The 25,637-nt window shown below is 32.9% G+C and overlaps 3 protein-coding genes across 3 annotated transcripts; all 3 read right to left on the bottom strand.

The window, feature by feature from the left end:
• Positions 1-13,195: 13,195 nt before the first annotated feature.
• Positions 13,196-15,685, bottom strand: LOC119668809 (ESF1 homolog). Its single transcript, XM_038078453.1, has 2 exons — positions 14,758-15,685; positions 13,196-14,702 (listed from the first exon to the last, which is right to left on the bottom strand). Exons 1-2 carry the CDS (start codon positions 15,562-15,564, stop codon positions 13,215-13,217), a joined length of 2,295 nt encoding a protein of 764 aa, XP_037934381.1. The 5' UTR covers positions 15,565-15,685; the 3' UTR covers positions 13,196-13,214.
• Positions 15,686-16,654: 969 nt separating this feature from the next.
• Positions 16,655-17,266, bottom strand: LOC119666203. The gene has a single exon (XM_038075484.1). The coding sequence runs from the start codon at positions 17,264-17,266 to the stop codon at positions 16,655-16,657; it is 612 nt and encodes a 203-aa protein (XP_037931412.1).
• Positions 17,267-19,874: 2,608 nt separating this feature from the next.
• On the bottom strand, positions 19,875-20,291 carry LOC119666202. Its single transcript, XM_038075483.1, has one exon. It carries the CDS (start codon positions 20,289-20,291, stop codon positions 19,875-19,877), a length of 417 nt encoding a protein of 138 aa, XP_037931411.1.
• Positions 20,292-25,637: the final 5,346 nt, after the last annotated feature.

Here is a 25,637-nt window from a genome sequence, read left to right as displayed (position 1 = left end):
ACGTTTTTTGTATTTTGTTAAACGCGATATTTAAATTATTAATAATTATAAAAGAAAACAACTAAGTCAATTTAAATTGAAAATGACTATAAATTAGTGGATTGATTTATTTTATAAAAATCCGAACAGAAATAAAAATTGTTGTACAGTGGGAACTGTCCACGAAGAAAGAAACATTTGCATTAACTTTACCTCTTTTTGCATTTTAAAACAACAAACAATTTTTTTATTACAAACAAAAAAACATTGCAAACGTGCAGCTGAGAGGTGATTTAAAATAAAGACAAAAAATATTTAAAGTAATCAACATATAAACAATTTAAAAGAAAATAATTGAAGTGTGCTGGTGGTTTCAAAAGGTACACAGTTGTAATACGAACAAAACATAATATAACATTTGGAGGAACTCAGGGCGCGACTAGTCACTTTCGCGACAACAGGAGAATTTTTTTTATATTATTCTTAGATATTTAAGATATTTAAATTTACAATTGTATTGCTAGAATTAAATAAATTTTTTGAAATAATATTATTTTTGTATTATTATTGTTGCGATAGCCCTCCCTTGCAAACTCTTTATTAGAAACCTATTACCAATAGCGGCTCTGCAATAGAAACTTAAACATATACAGGAACGCCATAGAGTTGTTCATAGTGAAAAAATGAATGAAGACCAGCTGAAAGCCGTAATTGAGGCTGCCGTTAGTGGTGCTCTTGCCTCACAGAGGCAAATCTTTGAAAAACAATTAGATGAGTTAAGTAAACGTCTAAATAAAGTTACAGTAAATACCCCGGATGTAGAAATCTATGAGGAAACAAGAATAATCAGTGGAATAAAATGTGAAGAATCACTTGACATTGTCAAATCTCTGCCTGACTTTGAGGGCAGGCAAGAAACTTACGTGTCATGGCGACAAGCGGCTCACGTTGCTTATAAATTATTTCAAAACCATAATGGGAGCTCTAAACATTACCAGGCAGTTGCCATTATACGAAATAAAATAAAAGGATCAGCAGACATGGTTTTAGCATCCTTTAACACTGTTCTCAATTTTAAAGCTATAATAGCACGTCTCGACTTCACATACGCTGATAAGCGGCCTATTTACCTCATCGAACAGGAGATGTCTACCCTACGTCAGGGTAACCTGACTCTTTTACAATTCTATGAACAAGTGGAACAAAAATTGACTTTGCTTACCAACAAAGTAATTATGACTTATGATGGAACCTTGGCAGCATCCTTAAATGAAAAATATAGAATGGACGCGTTGCGCATATTTATTTCAGGTACAAAAAGGGCCTTAAGCAACATTCTTTTCTCGGCACAGCCAACCAATTTACCCGCAGCATTAGCTCTGGCACAAGAAGTTGAGGCAAACCATGAGCGTTATAAATTCGCAACCAACTTCGCGAGGAGTCTGGAAGATGAAGCTCACAGAACTGAACAAAGGCTTCAAAATAATGAAAGAAGTGTGGGCAGATATAGTCAGGTAAGCAATTACGTTAAAAGTAATCAAGTTGATAATCAAAACAAAAATCCATATTTTATAAGACAAAATACTGAAAAAAGACAAGTTGAAAAAATGGACGTAGATCCAACCTCATCTAGGACGAGACACTGGAACAATACCAAAACTCAAAGGAGTAATTATAATACGTCAGAGAAATACAACAACACTATTTTCGGGGTTCAATATAAGGACCAAAATATGAAAAGAAAAAATGACTCTGAAAGATTAACAGGGCAAAAAATGCAGAGAGTGAATTTTATGCCACACGAAAGCATTTCTCAAACACAAGAAATGAGGAAATACGAGGAACTAGCCGAAGAATCACTAGTAGAAATTGATGACGATGCTGATAGTTTTGACCATGTTAATTTTTTAGTGGAAACTCCCTGCTACCATTCATAGAGCGGAATATTGCAGGGAAAGTTATAAAACTGCTGATTGACACCGGTGCGTCAAAGAATTACATTAAACCTCTTAAAGAGTTAAGATATACAAAACCAGTAAGCAACACTTTTATAGTAAAATCAATACATGGTTTTAATGAAATCAAAGATAAATGCTTCGTGAACCTGTTTAATATTAATAGCACCTTTTTTATATTACCCGATCTTACAAAATTTGATGGAATCATCGGCCTCGATTTGTTAACACAAATCGATGCAAAAATAGATTTTAAAAATAAAAATTTGAAGTATAATACGGGATCAGAACCGATCCAGTTTTTAAAATGTGCGAATGTAAATTTCACTCGAATTGAGGATATTAAAATTCCAGAAAAAGTTAACGAAAAATTTCAAAAATTATTAAAAAGTGAACAAACGGTATTTGCTGATCCTGACGAATTACTTCCGTTCAACACAAATATTGTAGCTACCATTCGAACTGAGTGTGACGACCCCATTTATTCGAAACTATATCCTTATCCTATGGGCGTAGCAGATTTTGTGAATAAAGAAGTGCGTGACTTGCTAAGAAATGGTATAATTAGACCATCTAGATCGCCATACAATAATCCAATATGGGTTGTTGACAAAAAGGGAGTTGATGAACATGGCAACACAAAAAAACGTCTTGTAATTGATTTCAGAAAATTAAATCAAAAAACGATAGACGATAAATATCCCATCCCTAACGTGATGGTGATACTCGCCAACTTAGGAAAAGGAAAATATTTTACAACTCTCGATTTAAAATCTGGCTTTCACCAAATAGTTTTGGCAGAAAGAGATCGCGAGAAAACTGCTTTTTCGGTCAACAGCGGAAAATACGAATTTTGTAGGCTACCATTTGGCTTGAAGAACGCACCCAGCGTATTTCAAAGGGCTATTGATGACGTGCTTCGAGACCAAATTGGAAAGACATGTCACGTTTACGTCGACGACGTTATCATATTCTCAAAAACAGAAGAAGATCACATTAAACACATAGCGTGGGTCTTGAGGAAGTTGAACGAAGCCAATATGAGGATTTCACGGGAGAAGTCCCATTTCTTTAAGGAAAGCGTTGAGTACTTAGGTTTCACGGTAACTGGAGAGGGTATTCGAACAAGCCCAAGTAAAATAGAGGCAATTCGAAACTATACTGAGCCAACGACATTATTTAATGTCAGGTCATTTATGGGCTTAGCGAGCTATTACAGATGCTTTATAAGAAACTTCGCCTCAATAGCCAGGCCACTTACAGATATCTTTAAGGGCGAAAATGGTAGAGTTAGCACTCACCAATCGAAGAAAAAACAAATAGAGCTAAACAACAGTCAGCGTCAAGCTTTCAACAAGCTCAAGAAAATCTTGATGTCGGAAGACGTTTTGCTCCAGCATCCAGATTATGGAAAACCATTCGACCTAACAACGGATGCGTCATCTTTAGGATTAGGCGCTGTACTATCACAAAGCGGGAAGCCGATAACTATGATATCGAGGACCTTGAAAGACAACGAAATGAATTTCGCTACCAATGAAAGGGAATTACTCGCAATTGTTTGGGCTCTAAAGAATCTCAGAAATTATCTATATGGTGTTAAAAATTTAAATATTTTTACTGATCATCAACCTCTGTCGTTTGCGGTTTCAGACCGAAACCCCAACGCGAAAATTAAGCGGTGGAAAGCGTTCATAGATGAACATAATGCCCAAATTCTTTATAAGCCAGGAAAAGAAAACTACGTAGCCGATGCGCTATCACGGCAGAACATTCATGCGCTTGAAAATATGCCTAGCTCTGACGCAGCCACCATCCACAGCGAATTATCAATGTCTTATGCAATTGAAGCGACTGATAAGCCAGTGAATTGTTTCAGAAACCAAATCGTCATTGAACGAACAAATGTGACATCGACTCGTACTTTTATAATCTTCCGCGAAAAAACTAGACACTTGATAAATTTTTTCAATGAAGAAGAACTATTGGAGAGTGTTAGAGAAGCAACAAAACCTGACGTAGTAAATGCAATTTACTGTGAGCTACCAATTATTGCTTGTATCCAGAATGAGCTCGTCAAGGCGTTTCCGTCTACAAAATTTTGGTACTCCAAGCATTTCGTCATGGACATATACGATAAAAACGATCAACGGGACATAGTAACAATAGAACACAATAGGGCGCACAAGTCCGCACAGGAAAATGTTAAGCAGATCTTGCGCGAATATTTTTTCCCAAAAATGACAAAATTGGCCAACGAAATCGTTGCAAATTGCAAAACCTGCTCAAAGGGTAAATACAACAGACATCAAAAAAAACAACTAATCGGCGAAACCCCGATTCCATCATATGTTGGTCAAATTCTTCATGTAGATATATTTTCCACAGATGGAAAATATTTTCTCACATGTATAGATAAGTTTTCGAAGTTTGCTATAGTGCAACCCATTGCTTCACGAACAATTGTGGATGTGAAAATTCCAATTTTACAATTGATGAATATCTTTCCAAAAACAAAAACAATTTTTTGTGACAATGAAAAGTCACTAAATTCGGAAACCATCAGGTCTACATTGACAAATACCTTTAATGTGACGTTAGCTAACGCTCCTCCCTTACACAGTACGTCTAACGGCCAGGTAGAAAGGCTACACGGCACATTAATAGAAATTGCTAGGTGTCTGAAAATAGATAGGAAAATTGACGACACAGTCGAACTTATTATACAGGCAACCATAGCATACAATGGGTCAATTCACACCACAACCAAAAAGAAACCCATAGATATTCTTCATTCAGCTACACCTGAACTACAACAGGAAATAGAGAGCAAAATTAGAGAAGCCCAAGAAAACCAGCTAAAACAGCATAATAAAGCGAGGCAGAATAGAACCTTTCAAGTGGGCGAAACAGTTTTCGTCAAAACAAATAGAAGACTGGGAAACAAAATAACTCCATTGTGCGTCGAAGTAAAGGTGGAAGCAGACCTAGGATCATCTGTCCTCATAAAGGGAAGGGTGGTCCATAAGGACAACCTTAGGTAATATTCTGTAGTGGTTTGCAAGGGCGAAGCGAGCTGGTGCATTCACAATACTAATGTTCTAAGAGTGTTCTCTATTACACAATTGTATGATTTTAACTATTGTTAAACTATTGTTTATATTTAACTATTGTTATATTTAATATATTGTTATCTAACTATTGTTATATTTTTTAATAATAACATATTTTTGTTTTATATATTTTGTTAAATATTCCAATAATTGCTAACTTATTGTATTCAACGCAAAAAGAGACCGAGGACGACTCTTACTTAGCGAGGGAGGAGTTAACACGTAATCAGCCACACTTCTATGTTTAAATAAAAATATCCGATGAATTATGTTTAAAAGCTCTCAGGTGAGAGTGTTGTAAAAAGCTCCCTCACATATGAAAGAGTTCAGTTCAATTTTGGCTCTGTAGTGTTAAACATATATTTAATAAAGAAATAAATAATTGATAATTGGTAATAAAATAATTAATACAATGACCGAAATCTGCGACTTCTTTCCTTGGAAATTCGCATTTATCTGCTTATAGCTTTAGATTGGCTTTCCTTTAATCTGATAAAATTTGTTAGATCGAGTGTTGTAAAATATTTAGACATTCTTAATTCCTATCTGCTACCGTCAGTTCGTTCAATTTCCTAAAGTCTTCCCACAGGAAAGTTCCAAGATGACTTAGAACTTTGTATAATATCATTCTCTAACAATTTCTTCACCTGACTTTTTACTTCTTCTTTATGTACCTTTGCATATCTATACATTTTTGAATAGACCGGTTTTACTCCTTATTGTGTTCTTATATCACAAGTTAAGCTGTTTGTGAAACTCAGTTTATCTCGTTCTAAAATAAACAAATTATTATCAATTTGCTAATTGATTCCTTCTTTTCAGGATTCATATGATCTACCCTTAACATGCTTTCTATATGCTCACTTCTGTTCTTTATTGGAAAAACTCTCTATTTCACTTTTTTTCCATTCTCGAAATTCTTTTTAGCAATATATACAATCTGATACCTCCTAAGGTCTTCTATCTTTAACGAAAATCCAATAAAAGTCTTCTTTTCATTTTTATTTATAATGCTCACTAAGCATTTTCCATTTCTCGTCGTACTAATACAATGAGGAATAACAATCCTTTCATCTTCGAAACGTGGTACATAAACCATTTTTCATATTTTTTAAATTATAATCAAACGAAACACTTCATTTCTCGGCGGAATAAACTCTTCAACATTCCTACATTAAAAACTATGTACATTCTTACTAACATTCAACAGATCTTCCTCGTAATCAATCTTACACTTAAAATTACCTAAGAAATCGGCCCCGATTATATACGAAAATAAAATCATAAAATACCACGTGAAACTTCCATCTGTATGTGTGGACATTACCCTTCATACTCTTAATTCTTATTCGAATGGATGCACTTCCCATTATTCTCTCATATTTTTTTGTTGCACCAACTAATTCTACTTTATTTGTATTTTGTATCTCTTCTATAAATATACGTTGAGATTTAATTAAACTTATACTAGTTCCAGTATCTATAAGGAGTTTGTAATATTTATTCTTATGTTCTGCTTTTATATAAGGACTTTCTTTATTTACATTTATGGAAAACATTGCCTTAATTACATTTTCTATTTTCGAAAATTTTTGTTTCCTTCCTCATTTTTGATATTACATTTTGTAGCGATATGTCCCAGTTTTCCGCATTTGTACCATTTCAGGTGAGCTCCACCAATCTTTCTAACATAAAAGACATTTTCAATCGGGAAAAATTCCAAACAAAACGATTTGGCAATTTCGCTGCCCTTTTATTTGAAATTCCTTTCATAGTTGGTTACCTATCAATAATATCGTGTAGTATTTTCTGTCAAATAAGTACTTTCTAAAATGACAACTAACCAAAATAGGACAAATTTAGGAAGTACAGATGATACTGGTAACACAGGTAGATTAGAAGAGATAGTAGACTTAAATATTCTTATTAAACTGATACCCGAATTTAAGAGTGATAAGACAGAACTCTATACCTTTGTCTCTGCTTGTGATGATGCTATGGATGTAGCAAACCTAAATCAAAAAGTATATCAACTCCCAAATTTCTGGAAACGCCAACTAAAACAGAATTATAAGGACAGTGACAGCATACAGCCTTGATATGAAACTGATAAATCCGCACAAAATATCGATCAAGAAATTAAAAAAAAAACAGAACAAGTGCCTCAACACCCTGCGTTGGCTCTCAGTGGATACGTCGGAACAAGGAAATAAAGTAAACAAATATCATAGAAGCCAACCACATCTGAATGTATATCTGAGGTACAAATTTTATTAAGAAACGCGAAAAAATCTGCTTAAAGACGTTATTCAAAACATACATTAGCCAAAAAAATTGATAACATTAGAATATCTGCCAAAGTCAAGACAGTATACCCAACTTTTAAGTTTATAACACAAACTTCGTTAGCAGACACATTTTTCGATAAGCATAATCTGACTAAACAATATCTATTAGGTATGTCTACTAATGAAGATATAGTAAGCCAGGAAAATAAGCATAATAATACAAGTACCATGGAAAAACTAAATTACGAGACTGTAACGTTACTAAATGCAACGTTACTAAATAATTACTTTAGAAAGCCATCTCCAGAAGGAAGTCTGTACTTCTAGTAAATAAAATTATTAGTAAATTATTAGCATTTAAAAAGGGATTAAATGTCCTTTATTCACAAACTGTTCACACAGCGCAACCAAAGATCTTTGCAAAAGCTAGATTATTTGCTGAAAATATGCACATACCAATGCAACAATAAGTGTTTTTCACTCAACAACGTTTTCCAAATCAAAGAAGATACAACAACCATAGAATAAATGAAAATAGATTCCAACATAACCAGAGAATTAGCAACAATTCTCAAAATAGAAACAATAATGTGAGAAACTCCATAACATATGAACACAATCTTAAATTAAATCCTGACAAGGGTAACTTTCTAAAACACGAAGCTACTTACTTAGGACTTTTGATAACAGAGCACGGAATAAAAACTGATCCAGCCAAACATAAAGTCATAATGAACTATCCAAAACCCACAACCACTGATGAAGTAAGAAGATACGTAACTTTCTATAATTACTACTGAAAATTAATAAGCAATTTTGCAGACATTGCAAAACCGTTAAATCGTTTATTAAAGAAAAACCAGAAGTTTAAATGGAATTCGAATTGTGATAAAGCGTTTGTGAAGTTAAAATCGAAACTAATAAACCCACCAGTACTGAAATACCCCGTTTTCAATAAACCATTTTTAATCACCACTGATGCATCTCACTATGCATTAGGTGCAGTACTCTCACAAGGCGAGATTGGATCTGATCTTCAAATTTGTTATGGAAGTAAAGCCTTTTAAAAACACGACTTAAATAAGCCAATCATAGAGAAGGATTTGTTAGTAATACATTGAGCAATCAATTACTTTCGTCCATATGTTTATGGCAAACGTTTTTTTGTTATAACAGACTATAGACCCTTAATTTCCCTATTTGTTCATAAGAACTCCTCATTCAAAATGACAAGGATTAGAATAGACTTGCCAGATTATGATTTTGAAATTATGTATAGAAAGGGAAGATAAACACAAATGCAGATCCACTATCTAGAATCAAGAAAATGTAACGAAAATGTAACAAAGAAATTTAGTACTGCTAATGAAAAAGAATTAATGATACAATTAGAAACAAGAGACATTACTCGAGTATATGTTACAATGCGCCATGAAAAAAAATGATAAACCTATAGGAAACACACGTTTCAATGAGCCTAATAAATTCTATTGTTGGAACTGTATATCCATTAGTGATATCAGACATACAATGAAACTGCAGTTTAATATAAATAAAAATAATAAAGAAAAATTATACATTGTGAAAAATGTAGTGAAAGTGGAAATGAAAAAGGTACCTACGAAGCCGATTTCGATCATGGAAAAACTCATATCCAAAATAGAAAATTTTAAAATCTATGAATTAGCGCTAGCACAAGAAGATACAATATTTGATGTCATGGCAAAAGAAGAATTTAAAAATATTATAAATATGTTGCAACGAAGAAAATAGAAAAAAAAATCTCAAAATATTAATTTATAAAACCCCGGAAGAAATCTCTGATAGAATAAAAAGATACAGACTCATAGAAGAATATCATAATACTCCTTACAGTGGGTACTTATGTGTAAGGAAAACATTCACAAAATTAAAACAACGGTATACGTGGAGCAAAATGAAACAAATGGTTCATAAATGTATCAGCACATGTCATAAATGCCAAATCAACAGACAAAGCATACAAAAGAACAATTAGAAATTACAACAATACCTTCAAACGTTATGAAAACAATAGAAATCGATACTGTAGGCCCTTTTCGACCCCTTCGATTTAGATATATTCTCACAATGCAATGTGAATTAAATAGATTTATCATTGCATATCCAATAGTAAATAAAGAAGCATATACAGTAGCTAAAACATTAGTAGAACAACTAATATTAAAATTCGGTTTATTCATAATACTGAAATCAAACAGAGGAAATGAATTTGTAAGGAATTTGTAAAAGAATTATTCACAAAAATCACAGACTTACTAGACATAAAACAAATATTCTCAACTCCTTACCACCATGAAACAATTGGCACCATAGAGAGGAATCATAGAGTCCTCAATGAATATCTTTTAAATTTTACTGAAGAAGAAGAATAAAACAAATGGGTACCATGTTATGCTTTTGCATAAAAGTTCTCATTCTACATAGGCACTGGCTATACGCCATATGAACTTGTTTTTGGCAAACTACCTTCACTTCCGGATGAAAGACTCAAGGATGATAAATTCAATTTAGAAAATTACGCGAACGAACTGAAAGTATCGATTGAAAAAGCTAGAAAGTTCACACATGATGCCAAGGTTAAAAGGCAAGAACAAACTAGATATAATAATAACCCAGTTAAGTTAGAAATAGGAAGTAAGGTATTAATAATATCTTAAAATAAAAGAAAAAGCACTAGTCTATGCATAGGCCCCTTCAAAGTAATAGATATTAATGACGCTAATATAACGACAAACGACGGTAAAGAAAATGAAGTAATACTTAAAAATAATACAAAACTATTTAAAACATAATTGTTAGCAAATGTTATCAATTACAATTATTATTACCTGTACAAATATTATTACAATTTTTTCAATTATTATTAATAGCTTTATATATTATATAAGCATAAGTTTAATCATTAGTAAACAAAAACAAAAGTGCAAGAAAACTTTATTTAATAAGAAGTATAATAAATATAATATAATATACAATTTTAATTATTATTAGCTGTACAAATAATGTTGCAATTATTTTAATTATCTTTAATAACTTTTTACTATTAATATAAACTTATGTAATATGTTTTTCAATAAGTTTTACAAGCTCAAGTTTAATCATAAGCAAACAAAATAAAAGTTAAGAAATTTCATTTAAAAAGATTTATAATAAATATACAGTCAAACTTCCATAACTCGAACTTCTATAACTCGAATTTTCTATAACTCGAACCAAAAACAGTGCGCCAAGGTTTTAGAGAGCAAATTACATACAATTCTGCTTCCATAACTCGAACTTCTATAACTTGAATTTCTCTATAACTAGAACAAAAATTTTGTTCTGTGCCAATAGGAATATGGGAAAGTTCATTCTATAAGTCGAATTTTTATTTTAAGTATAAATCCATTTTGCTGTTAATGGAAGTCCCTTTTTCCAAACCTAATGTTTAATTTTTTTTTCTCATTTTGCTTCTTTGTTCCAAAGCCCAGTCGCTGTCAGCGTGGTTTAAAGTAAATAAAATAAATTCCAATGCTACTCTAACCGATTATATTGAGCTTGACAATAAAATTTGTATATCAAGTTTTCCTACAGATGAGATATTATTGAACACTATACCTCTAAATTACTGGATTCAATTCTAAGCGCAACGGAAAGTGATGATGATCCGGTTCGGTGGATGTAATTGTTCATCAACGTTCCAAGAATGAAGTAGAAGACTCATTCAAAGTTCTGAATTTATATTAGCTAACGAATGATAATCAGCTAACAACTGATGATCACTATAAAAGTATGAATAAAGTGGAATCTCTTTTTACTGAAAATAAGAAAAAAAATTAAATACCAATCCCTAATTTCTGAATGTTTCACTTCACCGTAACTTCTGTACTTTATTTGATTGCAAATAAATAAATACATATTTTAAAATGTAATTCTAGTTTCTTTCAAAAATCGAAGTCTCCATAAGTTGAACCTTTTCTTTGCAAAATTGGACTTCGAGTTATGGAAGTTTGTATTTACAAAAAAAAAAAAATTTTTTTTCCAAAAGTTTTTTTTTATTTTAAAGAATAAGGGCGTTATGTGATATTGGTATGAGACCACACATATCACACAATATATGTGTTATAATTAATTTTAACATAAATATTGACACAGTTCTATTTTAAATAAAAATAACAATAAATTGTCTCAAGTAATATGAGCCTTTATTTTGTCATTGCTTTGATGACAAATAACTGAGCCACACATTGCACCATATGTGAAATACGCATACGTCAAGACTGTGTAAATAGAAAAAACGGTTTCAAGTGAAACCATATGTAGAACACTTGCGTTCTAAGCTACTACATCATTTATTGATAAGCTATTTTTTTAAGATATTATGTTACGTTAAGCCTTTTCCGAGTTAGTGCATCTGGGCACTTTTGCTCTATGATGGCTGGGGGGATTTTGCAGAGTCGCGCCCATCTCACTGACTAATTTGAGTATTCCTGGTAATCTTCGTGATTATTCTAAAATCTTTAGCAAAATCCTTATTCCAATCAAAGCTGGTTTGGGAATGCTTTCAACTTCTCAACACCCTAGCATCGAGGAACTATGTTACTCTTATGTGGTTACCGGGACACGAGGGGCATGAGGGCAATGAAATAGCAGACATATTAGCAAAGAAGGGTGCATGTACTTCTTTCATTGGGCCAGAGCCCTTCTGCGGAGTAACAAATAGCTTCACAAATAACTTATTATGTGAACGGGAGAAACAGCATCTACTTGAACACTGGAGAGCCCAAACAGGCATGCGACAGTCAAAAAGATTCATTGATCCTGAACACATCAAAGTTAATGCTATCATCAACCTTAGCAGAAATGATATCAAAATCTACACTGAACTTCTTACAGGACACTGTAGACTAAATTACCACATGAAGATTATAGGTGCGGTAGAAAGTGATTCCTGTCGACTCTGTCATGAGGAGAAGGAAACATCAGAACATGTTCTATGCAACTGCCCAGCGGTGGCAAGACGTAGACTCGATTAGTAGCGGGATCCTGGTCCCAAATCAAATAGGTAAAATTAAGCCCACTGCAATTATAAGATTTATAAATAGTCTAAAATTGTCCTAGTTGGGCCTATAGGCGCACAATAGATCTTTTAGGTCGGGGCGCACAAATAGCCTATTTTAAATAATAATAATAATAAGATCTGCGTACCGGCTCGTGCGGTTAGTGATTACTCTGAGATTAGATAGTGCTAAGTAAATATTAAATACGTCTAATATTAAAATGTTAGACTTAAGGAATTAAAATAAATAAAAATAAGTCTGGTTTAGACATCAAAACTGCACGCGTCTTTCTATTGAACATTCATACATTTAAACATTCTTTTCTTAAATAAATAAAAATAAGTCTGGTTTAGACATCAAAACTGCACGCCTCTTTCTATTGAATATTCATACATTTAAACATTCTTTTCTTTTTGAACATTACTCTACAGTACAAAACTTCATGTAAAATATAATAATGAAAGCATATTTGCACAAAAAGGATCTTCTCAATTAATGCTATTTTATCTCATTCAATTAAAAATTATATAGATAGCAGGGCTTACTGGAATTATTAGAAAATTTGCTGATTTGCTTCCAATCTCAATGATATTGCCCTGTATACGCAAATTTGGAATACTTAACTGGAGTTTTCTATGAGAGGCTAGTTATCATCATTCATCATTACTAAACAAGAACGCTACGTATCTAACAAGAACTTCTTAAGACTTGCAATAAAAACCCGAAACCGGAAATTTATTTTATAAAATTACTATTTACATATGTAATGTAATTTAAATTCAATACAAATGTTTACATTTAAACAGTTTCCCTCTTTTGTATTTTAAATTTTAAATTTTTAACCAAAATATTATTTTCTAATTGTTTCTCCTGCGGTTTTGATTCTATCTTTGTTCTTACCGACATTTCAAATTTGTTTAAATTTTTATTACAATATCGCCGTTTTAGTTTCTCATCCATAATTCGTTCCATACCCTTTGTCTTTCTAAAATGTGAATCTGTTGGATCAATATTATATAAATGCTCCGAATACATTGCTTTAAAACGTTCATCATTAACATTTATTTGGAAGGTGTCCTCCAATTTCTTATTTTCTGTGATAACTGATTTGGATTTTTTTAAAAACTTTCTTCGTTTTCTTTTGGAGTTTACGCCTTGATCAAATTTAAAAATTTTTTCATAGTTGAAATGTTGGCTATGCCTTTCGTTTTCATCTTCGTCAATTAATAACTCTAACTCTTTTGCTTTTTGCTTTTGATGAAATTGATGATCTTCTTTTGATTGTATTTCAATTTTAAGTTTTTCAAGTTTTTTTTCGGATACTGTGTCAATAAAATCTCCATTTGCAAATTCTTCTGCAAAGTAACTATCGTTCATATCAATGCCATCTGGTATTGAATCAGAATCCTCATTTGAATTTTTGTTTTCAATGTCATTACCATGCGCTTGCAATTTCCTTTTTTTTCGTTCTTCTTTACGCTTTTTATTTTTTTCTGATCGCTTTTGTAAAACCTTTTCAATAGTTGTTTTGTCACTAACGTTATCTCCACTATTTTCTTCATTGATATCGTTGCCATTTTTTGAATCTTCAACAACCCAACTAAATTCCATATCAAATTTTTTGGTTTTTTGTTTTTTTTCGCTTTCATCAATTTCTGCGAGCAAAGTACGATATTTATTTATTATATCCTTCTTAGTCTCATTGGTTTTATGTCGAATTGGATTGGATTGAATAAATTCATTCCTACTCGTATTGTTTGAATTTATTTTTATATTTGATTCAATAATACTATCGTCATCATCATTTTCACTACTACTGATAGCAACAATTTTTTTTATATCCTTATCCTGTATATCTTCTAAATTACTGCTTGCTAGCTTTTCACTTATTTCACGACGTTCAACTGCTGTTTCATCCCATGTAAGGTTAACTTTTGCTTCGTGCAATGCACTAGTTGTAAAATTTCGTGGTATATAAGTATTATCAGGTAAAGAGGTGCATACATCAGAAGGTTCGTTATCGTCAAATGATATATTATCAGGAATAAACCTTAAATCTATACGTGTTGCAGAACTTTCATATTCCAAACCATCACATTCTTTGTAAACTTTGTCCGCAGTTTGTATACTATCAAATTCAGCCACTGCATAGTAGTAACGTAGGCGATTTAGCTGGTACTGACGTAGTTTCTCCATATGATACGCGTCATCATACGCTTCATAATCACTATCATGCGACTGTAATGATTCTTGCTCGGACTTAATGGATTCAGATTTGTAAGCATTCTAAAAATAAACCGGTCGATTAATTTAGGTAAAATGTGTTAAGTAATAAATGAACCTTTCGATATTGTTTTTTTTCCCTATAATTAACTAACTCTGTTGGACCAAACACTTCTTCTTCAGTCATACGTGTTTTACCATATTCAGATGGGTATATTTTAATGCTCAATACAGTGCCTCCTGTGGGAAGAAACGAACTAACGACTGCCATCAGATCGACGGCTCTTATTCGATCCCAGTCCATATGACATATAGCAAGTCTGCTGGTAGATTTATCAGTTAATTCTGCTTCCGCATCAAGTTCCCCCCAAACATGGTCCATATTTAACACAGGATCTGATTCATCGTCAGTTGACTCGCCAGATGATGAATCAGTCTCCAAATATCCCTCCCCACGAGCATAATCGATATTTGGATTTAGCAATCGTTCTTTTAGCGTTCCTGCCACTGTCTTTTCTAGGATTTCCACTTGTTTATAGATGTCTTCTCGACCAAACGACTTATTGCTTTTTTCTTCTGGTATTCCCGTATAACTACTTATTGTTTGTTCTTCTTTTTGTTTTTCGTTTTCTTCGCATTCAGAATCTGACGAACTTATCTCATAAAACTTTCGTAAGTTTTCGGAAGAACTCTTATTTAATTTTCTTCCATGTTTGTCAACTGTATATTGAATTTTAAAAACATCATCCGTAAACATTCTCTGAAACCGATTATCAATTTTCACTTTACGTTGCGATTTTGGAAAACTTTTGAATCTTGGATCTGCAACCAAATGATGAAAACGTTCATCCTGCCAAATTCTAGGCAGGTCTTTATTTTTGACATAATTGTTGTCTTTCGGTTTATCAAGTTTGTTTTTAGACATTTTATTTGCTTGAACATATATTTTCGAATTTACAAATTAGATCACACGCAATACAAACGTGCGCTCAAAAATATAATTAACGTCACTCACACGTGGTAAAACTTAGCTTACACTTTCAAACAATCATTCAAACTATATTAGTTAAACCACACACTCATCAAAGAATATCTTAAGCAGAGAATATCTTTTATAGAATGGGAACTCCACCAACCTCGACCAAAACTAATTGATATTGCTTAAGAAAACTCATTTTTTATAATATTTTTGTCACACGATTGAAATAAGTATAATTACACCACATTTATGCCACTTTTACGTTCGTTCAGGGCTGCTTTATCACTTTTTTTTCAATTACTTACTGCACAAGATTTTATTTAGATATATAAATACTCGAAAGTGTACATTACATGTAATTTTGATTGCAATTGTGTGTTACGCAATTATTTATGCACTTTTTTTAGCTATTAATACAGTTTTCATGTGCGAAAAATAGTTTAGTAGGGTTTCATACAACATGTTGGAAGCAATAAAAATTTATTTTAGCTTGAAATTGGAAAAAAAAATGTTTTGGAATTAAATTCTACTTAATCTTATGTTGAAAATGTTTTCCATCTAAATATGTAATTGTCGTTATTTTATAACGAAATTTAAACTTATATGACATTAACAAATATAACTTATACACTATTTCATGTATCATACATTCACATATCTATACAAAAAATTTTTGTACTTAAAAATAAAAACCAATAATTTAGGGCTATTGTGCTATAAGTTTATACAAAATAATAAAACATAATTGTTACCGACTTTCTGCCGTTCACGTGGAACTATATTTTTATTACTATTGTTAGCGTCTACTTGAAGTTGGTTGCTTATTCACATACAAAAAAGATCATTTTTGGTTTTACATTGCCGGTAGATGGCAAAGTGAGCGTCACAGATGTGTTCGCCACAGCACTCCCCCCTCGATGAATAATAGAAACTGCTGTTATTTGTAGGTCATCTTGGTTTGCGTGACTTGTTACTGTTGTAGTGGAGCCTGATAAGGTTTCACTGCCCAACGTTGACAGTTGTGAATTTGAATTGTTTACCTCAAAGGATCTTGTTCAGCAAAGATTACTTTGCGTACGTTGTTGCTGGTTCTGTCCTTCTGATTGTTTTGGGCCGGATTGACTAATATTTCCAAAAACGATGGTTCTGACGACTGCTCATTGCTTTCTGCTATGAACGCTGGTTTTAACCTTTCTATTGAGACATTTAACTGTTTGATGCCAACTTGAATCTTGAAAATTCGTTCACTTATTCTTTTGATGAATTTGTGCGAGCCTGTGTATGGCGGTTTCAGTGGTTTTCTTATATGATCAGAACGTAGGAAAACATGGGTGCAGTCTCGTAAACCTTTGTGAATGAAAATTGGTGATTTTAAATGATGCGATGCTGAAGTAGGCATTAATTGCTGTAACCCTTTTCGAATTTGATCTAGAAACTTTCCCTGGCTGCATGTTGGAACGTTGTCAATCAAAAATTCACCAGGTAACCGCAAAACTGTGCCATACACTAGTTCTGCTTCTGACGCATCTATGTCTTCTTTTAATGCTGACCTCAAACCCAGTAGAACTGATGGAAGTAACTGTAACCAAGTTTGTTCAGGTCTGGCCATGCGAGCTGTTTTCAAAGTACGATGGAATCGTTCTATCATGCCGTTAGCTGCCGGATGGTAAGGAGTCGTACGAATGCGTTCGGTTCCCAGTAAATTGGGTAGAGCTCGAAAGGCTGTCAATGTTGACAGCCTTGACATTGACGAACCCATGACTTTAAATCTTTACGGATTGATGGTCGTACATACTTTGTTGTTAATTGATGGAATGTCTCTTTGGCACCGGGATGTGATAGCGAGTGCACTAGGTTGAATACGTCTCTTCTCAATGACTTTGAAATGAATGGTCGTATGCGATCAGTTGTGATGTCGCAATATGTATCCAGATCCGCTTGTAGTCTTAATTTCTTTAGCTGCAATGATGAGTTTGATTTGAGTGCTTCTTGTAACTCTACGTCATTAACTTGAGCTTCCCTGATGGGTTCTAAATTACATGACTGTGGCATTGATATTGCGCCTACCCGTGATAGAGCTACCATGTTGTTAGGACCTGATACATATGTTATGTCAGTTGAAAATTCAGCAATGTAGCTTAAGTGTCGCGCTTAACGGGGCGATAATTTTTCCAACTTCTGTTTGAAGATAAAAATGAGTGGCTTGTGATCGGTTCGGATCATAAAATGTCGTGCTTCTAACATGTGTCGCAAGTGTTTGATCGAAAGCTATAATAGATTGCTAAGAGCTCTCTATCATAAGCACTGTAATTTATTTGTACTGCTCTTAATTTTGCCGAGTAAAATGCTACTGGCTTCCACTGATCACCCATTTGTTGTTCGAGAACGGAACCGATTGCTGAACTAGATGCGTCAGTTGATAATCGTAACGGATATGTTGGTGATAAGTGTACTAATTTGGAGGCTGATGAGATACTCGTTTTGCATTTATCGAATGCTGTGTTGAGCTCTGTTGACCACAATGCTTCGGTTTGTCATTTTTCTTGGAATCATTAAGAAGGTTGTTCAATGGTTCGTGTATTCTGCAGCTTGTGGAATACACTTACTATAATAATTCATTACTCCTAGAAATTGACGAACTTGATGAACTGTTTTCGGTTTTTCATACTCACGTATTGCTGTTATTCGATCTTTTGGGGGCTCTGTCCCGTCAGAAATGATGTGATAACCAAGGAATTGTAACGATGGAACACCAAACTCGCATTTCAACATGTTAATGCTTAAATGCGCTTGCTGAAGTTTGTACAATACTATGTCTCGGTGTTTTTCATGTTCGGTTGCATCTTTGGAAAAAACCAAAATGTCATCTAGATAGCAAAAAACGAATGGTACAGATCGGAATATGGAGTCCATATGGCGCTGGAACATATGAGTGGCGTTTTTTAGCCCAAATGGCATTACGACGAATTCAAACATTCCCACTGGAGTGCTAACTGCAGTTTTGCAAATATCTTCCGGGTCCATTGGTATGTTATAATAGGCTCTATTGATATCGATTTTAGAGAAGATCACACTCCCGTGAAGTTGTTCTGATACCTGATCAATGTATGGTATTGGGTAGCGGTCTAATTTTGTGCTGGCGTTCAGCTTATGGTAGTCACCACATGCAGTCCAACCATCTGTCTTTTTTCTAACAAGGTGGAAAGGGCTCGACCATGGACTGTTTGCTGGTCGCACGACTCCTTGCTCTTGTAGTGTGCGGAATTCATCACGAATTGCTGTTTCGCACCAGAATATCTTTTTGGCTTCTCTGCGAATGGTCGGCATTCTGTTTTAATCCGATGGCTTACCTGGGAGCTTGTTGGCAATTTGTAATTGTTAGGATTGGATCAGTTGATGTATTTGCGAATTACGTTGGGTAATTTAGTAGAGGCATTTAGAGTAGATATCGAGTGTATTTCCGCGTTTTTTACGGTATCTGTGATGGATAAAGACGTGAGGGACCTTCATGTTTAGCACCAACCCGAAATTTGCCAAGAAATCTACGCCTATGATTAATAACTTGACCTCGGCTATTATAAAGTTTCAAATAAAATTGCGACGTAGTCCTAAATCAATGCACATCCTTCGAATTTCGAAAGTGTTGATGGTTGTGTTGTTTACTGCAAACAGCTTGATGTCGTCTGGAATTGCATTTGAGTTTTGCGCTATTGAGGTGAGTGGAATAATAGATACTGCTGAACCAGTGTTGACCAGAAAATATAATTTGCTTGCCTTGTCGAGAATATGAAAACGGTTTTCGCTTGTGCAACTAAAGAGTGCGTTATCGCCTGCTGCACATTGTGGCGGTAACGACTTTAGTTTTCTGAGTTGGAATTAAGCTTTTTGGATGCTTCGATGAATTCACACGGCTGTTGACATTTTGTGGCATTTGCACCAAAACGTGTATGATAAAAGCATAATTTACTGCGGCTTTGTCTGCGCCGATTGCTGCTTCTTCGACTACTGCGACCAGATCTAACTTCTGATGCTGACAGTTGCTATTAATTGTTGGATAGAAGTCTCGAGTGCCAGTACTTTCGATTCTAAAGATGGAACGGTTTTGCAGGTGGCATATTATTCATTATTTCGTCGGCTAACTTTACTGTTTGATCTGTATTACCTGTGTTGCTTGCAGACAAAATGCACCTCAGATTGCTAGATACCCGTTGAAGCCAAAGTGCTGCTAGAGCTTCCTCAGAAACATTCGTACCGGCTTAATTTCGCATTTCCCTAAGTAGCTGTGTTGGCCGTTTGTTTGATAACTCTAAATTAGTTAATAATTTCACTAGTTGTTTGTGTTTCGATTCTCCAAATCTTTTTATCAGTTCTTTTTTTAACATGATAAATTTATCTGTAATGGGTGGACATTTTACGATATCTGCAACTTGATGCAAGGTATTATGATCCAGTGCCGTTATGACAGTGTACAATTTTGATGCATCTACTGTTATCCGATGCACATGTAATAATCCTTCGATTTGAGCAAACCATAATTCGGGGCCTGTTTGTAAAAATGTAGGTAATTTGATTATGTCCATTGCAGCAACTTCATGTTTGCTTTCTATCTGGTTATTTTCTACCATCGTTGTGTTTAGTTGCTCTTGTAGTGTGGCTTCTTTGTCGTCCTTCATCTTGCTCTTGTGAAACTATTATTTGCAATGTGTCATTGTTTTTATCAGGGTCATCAATTTATGGTTATTGTGCCATAAGTTTACACAAAATAATTAAACATAATATTTACTGACTTTCTGCCGTTCACGAGGAACTATATTTTTATGACTATTGTTAGCGTCTACTTGAAGTTGGTTGCTTATTCACATACAAGAAAAATCATTTTTGGTTTTACTTTGCCGGTAGATGGCAAAGTGAGCGCCACAGATGTGTTCGCCACATATTTTTATAATAGTAATTTAATGTTAGATATATCAAAAGTGTCATTACAATTTATTTTACTTATTTTTAGAAAAAAAATAACTATGTATAAAGCCTTGTTCACTTCAAGATATATAACATGCCATAATTTATTTAATATATATTATTTTTCGTTGGAAATTGTAAAAATTTATTTCAATACTAAATAAATTTTTAAATAATCGCAAACTAATAGAATTGACAGACGAGCGCAATAAATTATCATTAAGCAGCCTTAAATGATCATTTTAAAAATACCATGATAGTATTGACAGACGAGCCCACTAAATTATCGTTAAGTAGCCTTAAATGATCATTTTAAAAAGACCCTGACAGACGATATAAATTATCATTAAGACGTTGCTCTATCATATGTTTTTTGTTATAGAAAACGCAAAAGAAAAAATTTTAAATTCAAAATGGATAAGAAAGAAAAATTAAAGAAACTTGCTTTGATTAAATATAAAATATATAAAAAAAAATATAAAATATATAAAAATATATCGAGTATTTACATTTACCAATGTTGCTGAAATACAAAAATGATGGGTTTATGATCAGTCCACACCGTACAATTGAATAATGGCAAATAGTTCTCTGTCATATGTGCTGTACCGTCGTTGTGTGTCAGTCAACTGCTTTGAATATGAGAATTACAAAATTTTAGAATTTTGAAAATCAAACTGTATATGCATAAAAATTTGATTGTCAATTTCTAGTTTTAAAAGTAAACTTCTCTTTTTGAATAATGCCACATAAACGCCACAAACTAATAAAGTCACTAGGAGGATGTACCAAGCTGCAACTATCAAATTCTTTTTCAAGTGTGAAGAAGTAATCACTTGAGCTATTATTTGCGCAAGATAGGGAAGCTAAACAATGATGTGACTTAAATATTTCTAAGTCGGTGAAAGCACTTAGTTTAAGAAATGCTTCCTCATTTAAATCAATATCAACATTAAAACTAATATTTTGTAGAAATAAAGTTTGTGGTGAATAAAATGATTCGGTATGCCGCCAAGAAGTATCTTTCTCTAACGAATAGAACCTACGAATGATGGACAATCAAAATCAGCAAGTTGCCTTTATTGACAACATTAAAATAGCTAATACCTCAACCCCTTTGAAAGAGGGTTATGAATAAGTCTGAAGGTATAGATTCCCTCTCCTCTTCTTATTTGCCCAAAAAAGTGCTCAGGCACATTTTGGCAAAGTTTTCTAGTCATTATGACTTTAAAACCTTTCGAGGATAAATATTTCCACATACAACGAATGCTGGTAATATTAAGGAGCCATCCTTTAATAAGGAAAAAATTATTAATAATACTTCTATCTTGTGCGTTTTTGATAATTATTGTTTTTAAAGCAATTTCAGTTTTTTTCAAAATGTCCATTTGATCAATAGAACCACTAAACCTCTTTTACAAAATTAAGCTATACATACTGCTTGAATTAAAAATAAAGATATTTAAAAAAAAGACAAAATACAGCAGTGCTTGCGGTAGAAGTATCCAAATTCAATGAACCAGAACTATAGAGGGCATTCATGCCAGAAGCAGCGGTATTACTAAAAACTTGAGTCGCAAAGCGCACACGCATTTTTTGAAAAGAATTTAGCCTAATATGCTCTATTTTTAAACGAGGCGCACATCTAACATTTGATTTGGAATCGACTTCAAAAAAATGGACAATATCTTCCCATTTAACTTCTGTATTATTAAATATAATTTTATTTTTACTACTCATTAAACAATTTCTTGTATTCTTTATCAAATGGGGAACATCATAAAAGAAGAAAATATCCTCATCGTTGACTTTAAAAAACGGATGATGCTCATCTACACCTAGCAAATTAGCTAACCTAATATTATTTTTACCCTGATCACAAACAAAATAGCACTTCAATTACAATAGATTTTAAAGTTTCACAATACAATAGATTTTAAAGTTAAAGTTTACAACTTCCATTTATAAGAATATATGCAAAAGGTTGGGACTACTTTTATCCACCGATACCCTGAACCATAAAAGTCAAGACAAGTATAAGTATTTTTTGGTCAAAAGCAAAGAACACATGTATAAGAAAGAAACTCTTTGCTCTCTAAGAATAACGTGAGAAATCGCCGCCGCAAATTTATTTTTTATAACATATTGGTCACACGTATTCAATGCATATAATTCCACCAAGCTTATGTCAAATTCCGTTCATTTAGGGGTGCAGTATTATTCTTCATTGCATACGATATACAAAAGGATTATTATTATTATTTTTCATTTTAGTAATATTAGGCCTTTTTGGTGGCTCGCAAGTATGGCAAAAAATGCTTACTGGCCTATATACGCTACGTGAGACGTTGTCATCACCGTTGGAATCTGTCAAATGTTAGGTTTTGACAAATAGCATAATAAAAGCATATTACATTTTGTATGAAAATAATTAATAACATATATTTAAAATTAAAATTAATACAGAATTAAAAGTAATGATAAATATGTTGAAAATTTTGAAATAAAGCACTGAAATTTTTTATTTTCAACTTCATAAAATTTTTGAATTTTGTTTGAATTTGTACTAACATATAATTTTTGACATATGATTGCAACATTTGTTAGAATTTCCAATTAACATTTTTTTTTTACTGAGTGATGTGAAAACTTATACCTATACTGGCTAAGTAGAAAAAATAGTGTTCTTGTTTTGTATACATTTCGGCTAGTATAGGCCAGCAACTTCCTGTTTTTTGCCATACTTGCGAGCCACCGAAAAGGCCTATTGATATTTTTGACCTGAACACCAAGGGTGATACAAGCAAAGCAAAGTTTTGTGGTAAACGAGGACAAAACACAGTACTTTCTGTCATCAAAAAATCTCCTGAGTTTCTTGGGAACCACGTCACTGTTGACAGTTATAAGTTTGAAGTTGTGAAAGAGTTAAGGAACCAGCTATAGAGCTATAGCGTCAGCCCATAAAGTAAACGAAAATTCACTTTTTCCAACAGATGTTACTTCGGGTTAAATAGGCTATTGAGAAATAAAGCCCTCTCTCGACAAACAAAAATCACGCTCTACAAATTTCTTATCATGCCTGTCCTGTTGTATGGTGCAGAAGCTTAGTCAATTACCAACAGTGATGAGAAGACGTTAGAAGCATTTGAGAGAAAAATTCTTTGGAAGATCTATGGTCTCTTACACTTTGGCTACGAGCAACAAATTAGATGGAACCAAGAACAATTTAGGTTTTAATTTCCGTTCTATATAGAATATTCTTTGAGTGTAATATTCATATTGTTGAGTGTAACATGACCCTGAGCAATAAAATTAGCATTGACAGACGGGAGCTAAATTATCATTAAGGGGCTAAATTATAATATATTTGCTCATTCAGCAGTTTAAAATGATCATTTATGGTCTTTAAATGACCGAATTTAACCCAATTTCCAGCATTGACAGACGAGCGCACTAAATTATCATTAAGCAGCCTTAAATGATCATTTTAAAAAGACCCTGACAGACGATATAAATTATCATTAAAAAGTTGCTGTATCATATGTTTTTTGTTATTGAAAAAGCAAAAGAAAAAATTTTAAATTCAAAATGGATAAGAAAGAAAAATTAAAGAAACTTGCTTTGATTAAATATAAAATATATAAAAAAAAATATAAAATATATAAAAATATATCGAGTATTTACATTTACCAATGTTTACAAATATGTTTTGTTAACATTTTGACAACCAAATAGCTTGAAATTTGTTCCATTTTTTATTTCGTTTCGCTTGCATATGCAGCATTACCATATCTAAAAACCTAAATGATGAATAATAGTATTGACAGACGGGAGCTAAATTATCATTAAGGGGCTAAATTATAATTTATTTGCTCATTTAGCAGTTTTAAATGATCATTTATGGTCTTTTAATGATCGAATTTAACCCAATTTATTCATCATTAAGATTCTTAAAAATGGTAAGTTGCATATGCAAGCGAAACGAAATAAAAAATGGAACAAATTTCAAGCTATTTGGTTGTCAAAATGTTAACAAAACATATTTGTAAACATTGGTAAATGTAAATACTCGATATATTTTTATATATATTATATTTTTTTTATATATTTTATATATAATTAAAGCAAGTTTCTTTAATTTTTCTTTCTTATCCATTTTGAATTTAAAATTTTTTCTTTTGCTTTTTCAATAACAAAAAACATATGATACAGCAACTTTTTAATGATAATTTATATCGTCTGTCAGAATATTTTTAAAATGATCATTTAAGGCTGCTTAATGATAATTTAGTGCGCTCGTCTGTCAATGCTGGAAATTGGGTTAAATTCGGTCATTTAAAGACCATAAATGATCATTTAAAACTGCTGAATGAGCAAATATATTATAATTTAGCCCCTTAATGATAATTTAGCTTCCGTCTGTCAATGCTAATTTTATTGCTCAGGGTCATGTTACACTCAACAATATAAATATTACACTCAAAGAATATTCTATATAGAACGGAAATTAAAACCTAAATTGTTCTTGGTTCCATCTAATTTGTTACTCGTAGCCAAAGTGTAAGAGACCATAGATCTTCCAAAGAATTTTTCTCTCAAATGCTTCTAACGTCTTCTCATCACTGTTGGTAATTGACTAAGCTTCTGCACCATACAACAGGACAGGCATGATAAGAAATTTGTAGAGCGTGATTTTTGTTTGTCGAGAGAGGGCTTTATTTCTCAATAGCCTATTTAACCCGAAGTAACATCTGTTGGAAAAAGTGAATTTTCGTTTACTTTATGGGCTGACGCTATAGCTCTATAGCTGGTTCCTTAACTCTTTCACAACTTCAAACTTATAACTGTCAACAGTGACGTGGTTCCCAAGAAACTCAGGAGATTTTTTGATGACAGAAAGTACTGTGTTTTGTCCTCGTTTACCACAAAACTTTGCTTTGCTTGTATCACCCTTGGTGTTCAGGTCAAAAATATCAATAGGCCTTTTCGGTGGCTCGCAAGTATGGCAAAAAACAGGAAGTTGCTGGCCTATACTAGCCGAAATGTATACAAAACAAGAA

The sequence above is a fragment of the Teleopsis dalmanni genome, chromosome 1 (assembly GCF_002237135.1).
Source record: "Teleopsis dalmanni isolate 2A chromosome 1, ASM223713v2, whole genome shotgun sequence".
NCBI classification, from domain to species: Eukaryota; Metazoa; Arthropoda; class Insecta; order Diptera; family Diopsidae; genus Teleopsis; species Teleopsis dalmanni.
Note: the sequence above shows the minus strand (reverse complement) of the source record. Positions and strands in the feature narration are given on the sequence as shown.

Excerpts from the sequence above, each read along its gene's own strand:
- LOC119668809 (XM_038078453.1), bottom strand. The coding sequence starts at position 15,564 with ATGTCTAAAAACAAACTTGATAAACCGAAAGACAACAATTATGTCAAA. Across the intron at positions 14,703-14,757 it reads AAAAAAAACAATATCGAAAG|AATGCTTACAAATCTGAATC; the intron begins GTTCATTTATTA and ends GTTTATTTTTAG.
- LOC119666203 (XM_038075484.1), bottom strand. The coding sequence starts at position 17,266 with ATGATAGAACGATTCCATCGTACTTTGAAAACAGCTCGCATGGCCAGA.
- LOC119666202 (XM_038075483.1), bottom strand. The coding sequence starts at position 20,291 with ATGAAGGACGACAAAGAAGCCACACTACAAGAGCAACTAAACACAACG.